We start from the raw sequence: 14,192 nt of genomic DNA, 5'->3' as shown, positions 1-14,192 counted from the left end.
TAACTGACCATGATATGCACGAGTTTATTTTTGGGCTCTCTTTTTGTTCCACTGATCAATGTGCCTCCTTTTATGCCAATACTATGCTGTTTTGATTACTACAGCTCTGATCCTCTTAAAACTACACAAGGCATTACCAAAGAACTCAGTGCTGACCGTTTTATGGTTATTCGACACGTGAAGCAAACTGGAAAGGTGAGAAAGCTCGATAAACGGGTGCCTCATGCGCTGACCAAAAATAAAAAAAATAGTCATTTTGAAGTGTCGTCTTCTCTCACTCTATGCAACAATCAGCCATCTCTCGATCAGATTGTGATGTGCAACAAAAAGTGGATTTTAAACGATGAAAACCAGTGTTCATAGTTGGACCGAGAAGCTCCAAAGCACTTCCCAAAGCCAAATTTGCACCAAAAAAGGTCATGGTCACTGTTTGGTTGTCTGTTGCCCATCCACTACAGCTTTCTGAATCCTGACAAAACCTGCAAAGTCTGCTCAACAAATCAATGAGATGCACTGGAAACTGAAACGCCTGCATTCTTTTCCACAACAATGCCTGACCGCCTGTTGCACAACCAACACTTCACCAGTTGAACTGGGCTAAAAAGTCCTGCCACATCTGCCACATTCACCTGACACCTCCTGCCAACTGACCACCACTTCCTGAAGCATCTCAACAACTTTTTTCAGGGAAAACACTTCCACGACCAGCTGGAGGCAGAAAATGCTTTCCAAGAGTTTGTCAAATCCCGAAGCACAGATTTTTATGCTATAGGAATACACAAACTTATTTCTCATTGGCAAAAATGTGCTGATTATAATGGTTCATATTTTGATTAATAAAGATATGTTTGAGCCTAGTTATACTGATTTAAAATTCATGGTCTGAAACCACAATTACGTTTGCATCAACCTAATATAACTCTATACACTCATACAACTTGTTATAAAAACCACAGTAAAAAAATTTATTAATTTATAATGGCAAAAATTCTGTTCAGGCTACTATTTAGCAGGATTTTCACTCAGAATTTCTATTCAGTGCTCCTTCTCCCAAATATCAAAGGAATGATACTATCTCTCCAACTGCTTTATGCATATCTCTGTGCAATCTGAAAATACAAGCTGAATTTGAACATAAGCATCCTTTCTCAATAAATAACAGATTATTATAGAATAATCTTGGTACTACAAAAATATTTCCAAGCTCTCTTTGATTGCCCATTTTAGGTTTGCAAGAAGTCTGAGCACCATAGAAGCTATTTTATAGGAGACTGTTTTACCATTTCTTCATTTTATAAGGTTTTGAACAGTTTAGAAGAAAGTTAAAAATAAAGTACAATTTCCTAAAATAAATTTTACAGGCCCTCAAAAAGAATTAGATACACACTATTTAAAGACATAAATCTTGCTGCCATCATTTTCAAAATATACCTACTATCATATAATTTCTTATCCCTCCAATGCTATTCTAGCTCCAAGCTACCATCACTTCCTCCTTGGAGAACTGTAATCATCTTCTAGTAATTCTGTGGTCAATGAGGCCTTGTATGACTACTTCGTGTAACACCCAACCCTATATAATGCTTATCCCACTCCATTATAGCTGTTCCTCATCATTCGCAGGGAACTGGTTGGAAGACTTCCTGTGGATATCAAAATTCACAGATGCTCAAAGTTCTTATATAAAATGTCACAGTATCTGCATATTCTTCTGAATATTTAAAATTCTCTCTAGATTACTTATAATACCTAATACACTATATAAATAGCAGTAAATAGAATACAATGATATGTAAATAGCTACCAATGAATGGCAAATTCAAATTTTCCCTCTGGAACACTCTGGAATATTTTCAATCTATTTTTGACCTGTGGTTGGTTCAATACATGAATACACAACTCATGAATACAGAGGGCTGACTGCATTCTGATCTATTTTTTTCATTTTTCCATAGCATTTATCTCCTTATTCTACATACTGTAAAATTTACTTGTATTTGTAGCCTGTTTTTCTTTAGAGTTATATGCTCCACAAAGGAGGTGACTTGTTTTCCAATGTACTCTAAGTACCAGAAGAGTACATTACTTCTGGAATAAACAAATAAGTTTCAGGTTGTCTAACAAATATGAAGAAATAGTGAGGTTTAATAAATATTAATGACAAAAATATACATGATGTGCTCTTACACAGAGCTGACCATACCAGATAAAATAAGCAATTCAATGATTTCTGCATCTCCAAGATAGGCAGCAGCATGCAGTGGAGTTCTCTTTTCATTGTCCTGTGATAAGAAGGAAAGGTGGAAGATAAATTTTAATATAAAGTTAATTTTAATATACTTTAAATGAAGAAAAACCCACTATAAACTATAGCTTACTACTTCCACAACTCTAGTATGCAAGTCCCATTAACAGAGTATTTCTTTGCTAGGAAAAGAAAAGCCTAAAAAATATATCTTGGCCTTAAAATAATAGTATAAAATACAGCAAAGAATAAAAGATAAATCTAAGATGACAAAGCAATAGGTTCTTAGACTTTCTTTGAGTAAAGATGACTATATTACTTATATTTACAGGAAAATTTCCTTTACTTCATACTACTTGCCCACCTTCCCCAAATTATATTTCCACAATTTGACACAGTTTATAAAACAAACCCTAACAAACCAAAAAGGTTGCTTATCAAAATGTTTCCATAAAACTACAGTGGCAAAAGTAGAAAATATCCCTGGGGATCTGAAATTATCTCTTAAAATAATCTTAAGGTTTTTCTTAAAGTTCCTGCCAATTTCGGTTCTGGCTCTAAAAAATATTCCTACCCTATACACAGTCTTCCAAACCTTCCTCTAGAAATGGAAGCTGCGTCTAAGTGCACGGCTGTGTGTACTTCTTGCCTCAAGGAATAATGTCCTGCAGTGTGAGAAGCAAGGTCTTAATGTCACACTTAGAGACTCAGTTCAAAGTATACCTCATCTAAAGTTACAACAGTGTTGCTGAAGTCATGGCATCTGAGAAAGCTATTCATTTACAAATATTTATTCTGAAATTTACAACCAAATTTTTAGATACTGGTTTTTGAGCCAGATTATTAAGTTTTTTTCCATTACCCATTTCCCTCTTTGTCCAGAGGAATGAAGTTTTCCCTGGTTATTGACCCACCCAGCAAGAGAACAGACTCCTAGCATGCCTTGAAGCGTTGTTACCTAGTGTGGACCGATCATGTGCGAGAGGAATGAACGGTACAGCTTCGACACCTTCAGCCTAGAAGACAAACTACTCCAGAGCCAAGACCAACACTTCCCACCTCCCTCACTGGACAGCATGCGTGAACTCTGCCCGCTTTGACCACGCAGGGGTAGGCTAATATCCGACAAGACTTAAGGAAAACATACTGAATGATCTTGTAGAATGATCCTGTAGAACAAAGCTGCCCCCAAAACACACAGTTCAACCACTGACTTCTGGACGATTAAGAGAAATAAAATTATTACATAGGTATCGTGGACATCCCTGGTGGTTCAGGGGTTGGAAGTCTGCCTGCCAGTGCAGGGGACATGGGTTTGATCCCTGATCTGGGAAGATTCCACATGCCAAGGGGCACCTAAGCCTGTGTGCCACAACTCCTGAGCCTGTGCTCCACAATAAGAGAAGTCACAGCAATGCAGAAGCCCATGCACCGCAGTTAAAAGAGTGCAGCTAGAGAAAACCCACGCGGCAGCAACAAAGACCCAGTACGGCCACAAATAAGTAAGCAAATAAATAAATAAAAATTATAAAATGGGTATTTTGGGGGGTCTCTTGTGTTATGATAGATAATATTGCAACTTTCAAGACTTAAAAAATGAAAAATTTCACATCACAATAATTTCCCAGTTTGGCAATACTCCAATTATACTAAGAAAAGATTGTTAGGCCAATGGGAATAAACTAGGGGAAAAAACTGGGGTTAAAAATATTCACAGGCAGTTCTAAAAAGGTTTAGATGTATTTATATAAAATTATTAGAAAATGTGTATAATACATAATTATAACTTGCTCCATATACATTTCTTTATATAATGTTAATATATTTGTGTCCTTAAAATAGTAATAGGTAAGAAAGAAAAAGGAGATTGATATAGGGGTTGCTACTGTTTTTTATAATAAGCTAAGAGGTCTTATCTGTCTAAAGCCCAGTTAATTTCCACAAGATCATATTTTTTATCCCAATACATACCCCATTAAACAAATGGTTTGCATAGAAATTATCAGACAAATAGTCATTGAGAAAGCTAACACAGAACCACTAAAATATAAGGCTTTATTCAAAGCTGAGTCCTAAACTTAGTCACTTTAATAAAAGGATCCTTGGCTGAAGGCTTTTCAGTGTTAATCACTAACACATCAAACTTCCCTATGGTATTTCGTGGTCAGTGGTTTAGTCGATAAGTCGTGTACAACTCTCGCAACTTCATGGACTATAATCTGCCAGACTCCTCTGTCCATGGGGATTCTCCAGGCAAGAATACTGGAGTGATCTGCCATTTCCTTCTCTACCCTATGGTATTTAAATATGACTAAACCCACTCAAACTGAGGAAAACATCTCCTCCACAGGATAAACCACATACACAGCACTCACAGCACACACACACACTCACATTTATGAGTGAGAGATGTCTGGAATTCTATGACTCAATGCCTTGAATCCTATTAAAGTATTTTATGACTATGAACGTTTTTTCCCTTTGATCTGTAGAGAGGAAAAACTAAGGAACAAATTGATTAATTTTAAAAGAAAAAATTTTACCTATCATATTTAGCTGCAATTAAATACTGAAAATGATACAATAAAACACTTAAGTTCTTTTTAATAAAATTTATTAGAATGAAAAAACTACTATACTCTTACACACACTGAATTTCACTTCAAGGATTTTTTCTTTTTTTAGATAAAGATATTCCTGCTAAGTGCTGCTGCTGCTGCTAAGTCGCTTCAGTCGTGTCCGACTCTGTGCGACCCCATAGACAGCAGCCCACCAGGCTCCCCCGTCCCTGGGATTCTCCAGGCAAGAATATTGGAGTGGGTTGCCATTTCCTTCTCCAAAAGATACTGCTATGTGTGAGAAAAACTTTAAGTATATTTACTGACCATCAGTTCAGTCAGTTCAGCTCCATAGTTGGAAGCAAAATGCTGAAAACAACTTAAATGCCCATCAACAAGGAAATGGTTATTAAAAATTTATGAAACACAAGCAGTTCCTAACCAACCTTCATTTAACTGACTCACGTTAGTCCACGTTCTATTTCCTGAGTGAAACTAACGGTGACGTTGGCACAGCATGTGTTTTGAGTATCAGACCATCACAACCAAGACCCTGCATGCTCATTCCTATCATTGGGTGTATGAGTACCAAGGGTAAGATAGGTTTGCTAACACAACTGCTTGCACCAACTGGACCTGCAATCATACATGTGATTTATTTATTTATTATTTAAACTGATGAAACAGGAGTGAAGAAAAAGCAAATTGTTTGTATGATTACTAGGTGAAATACCATATAAAGACTCAATACAGGCAAGCTAAAAAAAGTACTGTTGAACTGGGTGCAGCCAAGACAACTGATACACTAAAGCAGTTAACATATACAGAGCTTGATTCTTCGGTATGTCAATTCTTACATCACCTAAAGAAACCCAAAATGGGAATTAGAGCTAATACCCTGGGGCAATGGTCTGTGCAAAGAAAGGAACACTGAACTCCTGTTAGTGGACTCCACGTTGTCAACCAAAAGCCTTGCCCCAATTTTTTAAAAACTGGCTGGAATATTACACATTATTACAGTAAAATGATTAAAGATCATTTAAAATGCTTCCTTCTGTCAGACTTTGATTAGCGTATCAACTACCAGTTATGAACATTTTTAGATGAGAGTCTTGGAGCCGTATATCCATGGAATGAAATACTATATCCAATTCCGAAGTGTAGGGGGTTTTCCCCACACATCCACACAACGCTCCAACACCAGCTAGCTGTCCTACAACTCAACACAATTCTGACACTACCTGCCAGGGGACAGCATCAGATGCCACAGGTTAAGAACTCAGTCCTACAAGAGGGGGTCCCCGCCCCACCACAGAGGTCAACAGCAAGTTCAGGTTGTTATCAGACCTCTGACTGGCTACAAATCCAGGTTCCCCTGACCTCCTTGGGTGTGATTAATTGCTGGAGCAGCTGACAGGACTTAGAAAAGCAGTTTATTAACTAATACCAGTTTATTACACAAGATACTGGAGGACAGGAATTAAAACAGTCAGATGAAGAGAAACACAGGACAAGATCCTAAACAAAGGATCTTCCGTCCTCAGAGTCTGGGGCCTGGCCCAGTGGCACATGTAAGCATTTCTGGTTCACCAGCCTGGAAACTCTCTGAACCCCTCACCTTGTGGGTTTTTATGAGCTCCCACTGACTGCTGGCAACTGAACTCAATTTCCAGCCCTTCTTTCCTCAGAGATTAGAGGGTGAGACTAAAAGTTCCAATCATGTGGTTGGCTCCATAGGCAAGGACCCTACACTTAGAGCCTTTCCAAAAGTCATCTCATTAACATAAGGCACCACGGCTTTCCTCCTAGGAAATGTCAAGGTTTTTTCTGTGCTAGAAATAGAGACTAAGACTAAATATATATATTTCCTATTATAAACCATAATATCACACTATGTTTTCAATTTAAAATAACAAGCAGACCCCAATGCTAAGACTCCAATGTTCCTTACCAATGGAACATCTCTAAAGCAAAGTGTTAAATGAAAAATGCAGCCTAGCAACAATTGTGTTAAAGGTTCTACACACTCCTAGACTCTTCTAGACTTGAATATGCATAAAACATCCTGCAAGGATACTCAAGGATATCCTGTATATTTAAGACACAGTGATTGCCTCTAGATGAAGAACACTGACCCACTAGAGTCTGAAGGGTGAGAGAGTTATTCCACACCATCCGTGGCCTTTGGTACTGTCTGGAGTTACTACCATGTACATGTTTCAAAAAGTAAAATAAAAAATTAAAAATAACATTTCAATCAGCTGAAAAGCATTTCAATAACTTCCCATACCAGGCATTTTCACAAGTCCAAGTGCCCATTAAAAAAAATGTTTCTTCATAATCAGTTTTTAAAGAAACCATACCTCCATGTTGTATTTCAAACAAATTTAACTAGAATTATTAAATACACAAAACAGACTCAAATAAAAAATTTCACTCATTTGATCACAAAGCTTTTTGATTATATCCACTGAGGTAAACATGTTTTTCTTATAGTTCTCATGTGGTGCTCTGGAAAGATATTTTGTGCATGTGATCAGGACTACAAAAATTATTTACCCTCCCCCAATAAAAGCAAAACAAAAAATAGTTTTAGCTCTTATAAGTGATTATCCTGAAGATGAAAAAGGACAGATATTAATGGAGAATAGTGACTGCTAACCACTTTGAGCTGACAGTGTAAGTTGCTCAGCTGTGACTCTCTGCAGCGCCATGAACTGCAGCCTGGCAAGCTCCTCTGCCCATGGGATTCTCCAGGCAAGAGTACTGGAGTGAGCTGCCATTCCCTTCTGCAGGGGATCGTCCCGACCCAGGGATGGAGCCCAGGTCCCCCACACTGCAGGCTGAGTCTTTAGCGTCTCAGCCACCAGGGAAGCCCCAGAGGCAAATGCTGGGCTGGTGCACCACACACCAGTGACTGGACATTGAGGAAGCTCCTTTGTGCTGGTACAACAGGTCTCCACATTGAACCTGTGGGTGGTTATACAAATCTACACATGTGACAAAATGTCCCAGAATTATATACGAAGACATTACTACTACCCCGCCTCTCCTCCCCCAAATGAGTGCATGCAAAAACTGGTGAAACCCAAGAAAGGTGTGTTGTCTAATTTAGTTGTACTGTGCCAGTATCAACTTCCTGCTTTGGGGGTTTCCCTCGTGGTCCAGTGGTTAAGACTCCATGCTTCCAATGAAGGGAGCCCGGGTACGATCCTTGGTTGGGGAACTGAGATCCCACATGCTGCAGTGCAGCAAAAAAAAAAAACCACAAAACTTCCTGCTTCTGATAATGTACTCTAAGTAACAGGAGTAGGAGGTATCTGGTAGATGGAAACACAAAACCCTCTCTGTACCATTTTTTAAAATTCTGGAGTGTCCATAAATAATTTCTCCAAAATAAGGTTTTTAAAAAGTGTTCAGAAACATCCTGAATTATACTTTAGTTTTTATGCTGTATTATGGTGAACTCTGAAATGCTCACCCAAACACAGGCAAGCAAGGTTAAACAACTTGTGAGAAAGAAGGGAATCCATGGTGCATCCAAGCACAGGCCAGGAAAAGAGTGAGATCCACTAGGAAGTGCCTTATGTCAAACCTGGGAACTCAAACTACACCTCTACATTCTCAACATTTTCTGTGGAAATTTTAACTTAAAGCAGAGTTTGGGACCTGGTTGGAATAGGAGGAAAGGTTTGTGTGAGTACTCAGTTGTATCCAACTCTTTGCGACCCCATGGACTATATAAAAATAGGTATGTGAAAGACAGAAATGATAAACAGAGAGACAGAACATCTGTATAAGGAGAAACAGAGTCTAAGAATTCACCTACTGAATGGAGTCAACCACATCCCCCACAGCAATGACTCAAGGCCGTGACTCTGCCCTGCTCCAGGTGCTCAAGCTTTCATGTATGTCAGCTGTGACCAGGAGGAACAGTAACCCTAGCATCACAGAGCTTGCTTTCCATGCTAGGACCGCTCTAAGCACTTTGCCGCAACAGGTTAAGGAAATGCATACAGAATAGGAAATCAAGTCACAGAAAAGTTTAAAGAATTTACTCATCTGAAACTGGCAGAATCAGGACAGAAGCACCGGCAGTTGGGCTCCAGGGTACATGCTGTTAACTTATTTGACCCAATGGACCCTAGCCCGCCAGGCTCCTCTGGCCACAGCATTTCCCAGGCAAGAATACTGGAGTGGGTTTGCCATGCCTTTCTCAAGGGATCTTCCCGACCAAGGGATCGAACCTGCATCTCTTACATCTCCTGCATTGATAGGAGATTTACCACTAGCACCACCTGAGAATCTCAATTTACTATACAGACTCTATAAGGCTCCATTCTATATTGAACCACTGTTTGTTTAAAACTAATCACTCTCCCTCAAAACCTGTGGCCTGACTTCACTTTTTATCAATTTCTTATCATAATTTTCTAAGTAGTTTTCTTTTCTCTGTTTTCCATTTACTTTCCTCTAATGGTCACTTTCTTGGTTGCCACTTACCATTTTTACTTTTCTTTTATTTCTACTACTATCAGTCTGAAACTTTCCTGTTGAATATCTGGGTATCATCTTTCAAGGCTCAGCTTCTGGTCCATATAACTCAGCTGGAATTACCTAGGAATGAGTCATACCTACTCTTTGTCTTCACCTCTTCATAAAGTAAGTTATGATGGCTGGTTGTCCTCAAGATCCTGCACTCAGAGAAGCCTTGTGGTTAATCTCTGCCTTGGGGATATCGTTCCATAGGGTGCTGGTGGATGTCTGAGATGCTTCAAATAAGAGAACCCTAGTTTTCTTCAGTATGGAAGTGACACTGTACACTTAAGAACCATCTGGAAAAATCCTCAGACTGCGTTGTTAGTTTTTATTTTTACGTGACAGCAGATCAAAGTTGGAAGGCAATTTCACATTCACTAAATCATAAGCTCAATCACCTTTAGTGGCACCAATCATCTCCACTCTCCCTCCTTAACCTGATGTTTGAAAGCACTAACTTATCGCTAAAACCAGTTGTTGTTAAGCCGCTCGGTCATCTCCAACTCTCTGCGACCCTGTGGACTGCAGTATGCCAGGCTTCCATCCTTCACCAGCTCCCGGAGCTTGCTCAAACTCACATCCATCGAGTTGGTGATGCCATCCAACCATCTCATCCTGTCGTCCCCTTCTCCTCCCGCCTTCAATCTTCCCCAGCATCAGGGTCTTGTCCAATGAGTCAGCTCTTCGCATCAGGTGGCCAAAGTACTGGAGCTTCAGCTTCAGAATCAGTCCTTCCAATGAATATTCAGGATTGATTTCCTTCAGGGTTGACTGGTTTGATGTCTTTGCAGTCCAAGGAACCCTCAAGAGTTTTCTCTAGCACCACAGTTCAAAAGCATCAATTCTTTAGCACTCAGCCTTCTTCATGGTCCAACTCTCACATCCGTATGTGACTACTGGAAAAACCACAGCTTTGACTATACGGACCTTTGTCAGCAAAGTAATGTGTCTGGTTTTTAACACTGTATTGAAACCAGTTAATCTCTACTAAGAGAATGAACAGTGGCACATTTTCATCTTTCACCTTTGTTTCCTTTACCAAGAATGCACTTTCCCTGCCCAAATCTTTCCTACTCTTTATGGCCCAGCTCAGTCTTCAAGACCATGTCAATTCACTGGGATCGCTCTACCCCAGGCTTCTATTATGACATTATCATTTGTACTATTCAGGTGGCATTCTTGTTATTGCTCAACTCTGGTTTATGTCATGGTTTCATAATTAGGTAATAAGTATCTGGAGGAAGCAAACTATCTAATTTTATACCCACACAGCACCTGGCTCAAAGTTACATGCCACACATGCACTAGAGAGGTTTAAACAAAGTGAAACATTAATGAAGATTCACCATGAATCAAGGACACACTAATGTGATGCAGCGTGTGAGAGGCCTGTGTGTTGATCTGGGGGTCCCAGAACACAGTGTGCTCTAGGAGAGCTTCTAACAGACAACTACCCAGATCTCTGGGAACACACAACTATAAACATGAGTTAAAAACTAGTTCTATAATGTTTGTTATGATTCTTTTCCAAGGAATACTTGGAGAACCTCTGTGGAACCTTTAAGTTTCAGATTACAACATGAAAAATCATCTGCATTTAGCAGAACGATATAACTTTAAGTAAAAAGTATTTTCAACTGTAAATAGTCTGTGTTTCTCTCACTATCCTTAAGAGCTACAATTTATTGAACACATACCTTAGATGGCATTACTGGGTGCAAGGGAAAGAAATCTAAATTGAATCTGTTTAGGTAAAATGAATCTATCAGAAGGATGCCAGAATACCTCATGGAGCTGAGCAGCAAACAAACTACAGTTTTGGTAAGGAAGGCACGCAGCAAGGCCACAAGGGAACACGAAACATTCAGGACTCTTGTCTTTTTCTGTTTTTTTCAGCATCAGCTTCTTTTCTTTGCCTTTACCAACACCACCTTCCCTCTCATTAGGAAACAAAACCAATACAGATCCTGGGATTTACTTTTAAAAATTCAGCAGCCCCAAGAGAAGTCTTTAATTTTAAACCTCAGAACAGTACTCTGATAGACTCCACTTTGGTATGTTGCTTACCTGTATACCAACAGAGTGCAGTAACCATGTGGGACAACAAGCTTCTCAGAAAAGGAGTGCAACCTGTGGATCTTTATTTTGTGGCAGGCACTGCATAAGGCATTTCACATATCTGCTTTACTTTGCAAAATGACTGTATGGTTTAGCATGCATTATTCTTAAGAGATGAGAAAACTGTTTCTAAACCCAGGCTCTTCACCCAAACACTGTTAACAACGGACCAATTAAAAGTATTTATCAAAGTTTGGCAAGCTGTGGCTTCTCCCGGGAATTGTGAAAAAAGCAAAACCGCTACAAATACACTGCTTAGCTCTTTGGGCTGGAGGTGGAACTTCCCCACACTTGGGGACAGTGAAATCTCGCTTATTCCTTCTATGCACAGAGCAGAACTATCATTAGCCTGTAAACGATGTCCCTCTAACATTCTCTTTCTATATTCACACAAGGAGGAAAAGGAATGGCTAAGGAATAATTGGGCAGGCTACTTCTCCTTCCATTTTTTTAGAAAAGTGCGCTAGCCAGAAATCCAGGATTGCCTATACATTTGACCCTTGGACAGCATGGGTTTGAACTGCGTGGGTCCATATATAAGCCAGTTTTTTTCAATAAATATATTAGGAAAAATTCTGGAGATCTATGACAATTTGGAAAACTTACAAGTGAACTATGTAGTCTACATATACTGAAAAAACTAAGAAAAAGTTAGGCATATCATGAAGGCATAAAATACATGTAGATACTAGTCTATCCTTGCTTAGGCATAAAGTGCGTGATATTTAATATATTTAATGTTAGTTTTCTTACTGTTTTATAACTTTGCTTTCAAAGGATTATATTACTATATGGTATCCCCTCCTCCTCCTCCTCCTCCCTCATCTTGTAATTGGAGAAACTGCATTACCAGCCTATCAATAACATAACTAAGTGGTTTTTGTACAGGCTAGGCTTCTGAGAAACAACTGATTACACCAGGCTACCACAGAGCAATCATATTGTTGCTGCTTCAATATCACTGCATGAATTGTTGTACTTATAAATAAACATGAGTTTCTTTTTCATATTTTCTTTTTTGATGTTTAGTGTTAGCAATACATATAACAACTAGTGATTTGTATCATTATAAGACAATATTGATGGTGGTGGTGAGAGAGATGATTCATCTTATAAACAGATGATGTAAACTTACAGTACTGATAAATACAGTCAAGTATTGTAAATGTATTTTCTCTTCCTATAATTTGTTTAATAATATTCCTTTTTTCTAGTTCACTCTAAGAATATAGTGCGTGCATGGTCAGTCATGTCTGACTCTTCGTGACCCCTACTCTCAGTAGCCCTCTGTCCTTGGGATTTTCCAGGCAAGAATAGTAGAATGGATTGCCATTTCCTCCTCCAGGGGATCTTCCTGACCCAGGGATCAAACCTACATCTCTTGAGTCTCTTGCATTAATAGGTGGATTCTTTAACACTGAGCCACCTGGGAAGCCCATAGAATACAAATAACATACCTTATCTGTGTTAATCAACTGTTTATGTTATTGGCAAGGCATCTAGTCAACAGTAAGCTATTAGTATTAAGTTTTAGGTGAGTCAAAAATCATACATGAATTTTCAGCTACACCTGCTGGGTGCAGAGTAGGGGTGGGTGCCCTTTATTCCCATGCTGTTCAAGGATCAACTGCAGTTAAGTACCAGGGATAGTACCTAGGTATGAATGTCTATACTTCCACACTTCTGAAAACACTTAACAAGAAAGTGTATATCCAACAGTTCACCAATGATACATAGTAAGTCAGCTATATTAAAAATAAATAATATAATGACCTAGTTGTGCTGGTTAAACTAAAACACAAAACCAAAAACAATTCATCTCAAATAATGTACCTTAAACACAGCAACAGATGCTTTACAAATCCTAATCTCAGTACAACGAATGCAAGCCAAACTTTAAAAACTTCAGAGCAATAAAATGGATGCTCAATAAATATCTGCTGGCTTGAATTTATCAAACTCACAGGCAAATCTCCCAAGACAGATAAAAATTAAAGTCAATGAGTAGCATAAAGCAAAACCTAAAGGAACTTGAAATGTTTAGCTTTTGACAGTAACAATCATTCTGGATAACAGAGACAAGGAGATTTTACCTGACCCTCAATCACCCTTGTAAAAGGTTACAGTTATAAAAATATTCTAGGGAAGTTGGGGAAGGGGGAAAAGAAGGCAAAGAAGAGGGTGAAAGTTATTCTCTTGGTTTAATGTGTTATTAAGGAGATTTTGAAAATAGCACCATCTTTTAGGACAGAAAATGTTTACAGTTCTTTAATTGTAACCTCTTATTTTTCAAGTACAGAAAAGCACCAATTAAAAATGGTTTTAAAATAAAAAGATCTCCTCTCAGAAGGGTAGGGACAACACTGGTTCAATCAGCAGCTCAATGACATCAATGAGGTCTCTCTTAGAAATCCTATCTGTCCACTTTGCTGCCAACCACAACTATATGTTCCAACCACAGTGTAAAGGCTCATCTCAAGCTAGTTCACCCCAGACAACATCCAGCAACCATCCAGTAGCAGAAGCCATCTACTCCCTATGTGTCTACTGTAATTAATTACTTAATGAAATTTCAAAAGCAGTTTTAGGTTTTAAACACATCAATACATGACAATCACTCAAAGTCAGAACCTTAGGGTTCACTCTTGATGCTGCAAATTCTATGGGTTTGGACAAATATTTAATGAAACTTATGTATCTATCATTATGGTATCAGAGCATTTTCATTGCCC

The 14,192-nt window shown here is 38.7% G+C and overlaps 1 protein-coding gene across 5 annotated transcripts in view; it reads right to left on the bottom strand.

Moving 5' to 3' along the window:
- The window catches only part of ANKRD28 (ankyrin repeat domain 28), a 195,071-nt gene that overhangs the window by 75,369 nt on the left and 105,510 nt on the right, over nt 1–14,192 (bottom strand). For all 5 annotated transcript variants that reach the window (XM_061167271.1, XM_061167269.1, XM_061167274.1 and 2 more), the window contains one exon: nt 2,204–2,282. In XM_061167271.1, the coding sequence (XP_061023254.1) occupies nt 2,204–2,282 (79 nt within the window). The remainder of the gene's footprint in view (nt 1–2,203; nt 2,283–14,192) is intronic.

Source organism: Dama dama, chromosome 19, assembly GCF_033118175.1.
Source record: "Dama dama isolate Ldn47 chromosome 19, ASM3311817v1, whole genome shotgun sequence".
NCBI classification, from domain to species: domain Eukaryota; kingdom Metazoa; phylum Chordata; class Mammalia; order Artiodactyla; family Cervidae; genus Dama; species Dama dama.
Note: the sequence above shows the minus strand (reverse complement) of the source record. Positions and strands in the feature narration are given on the sequence as shown.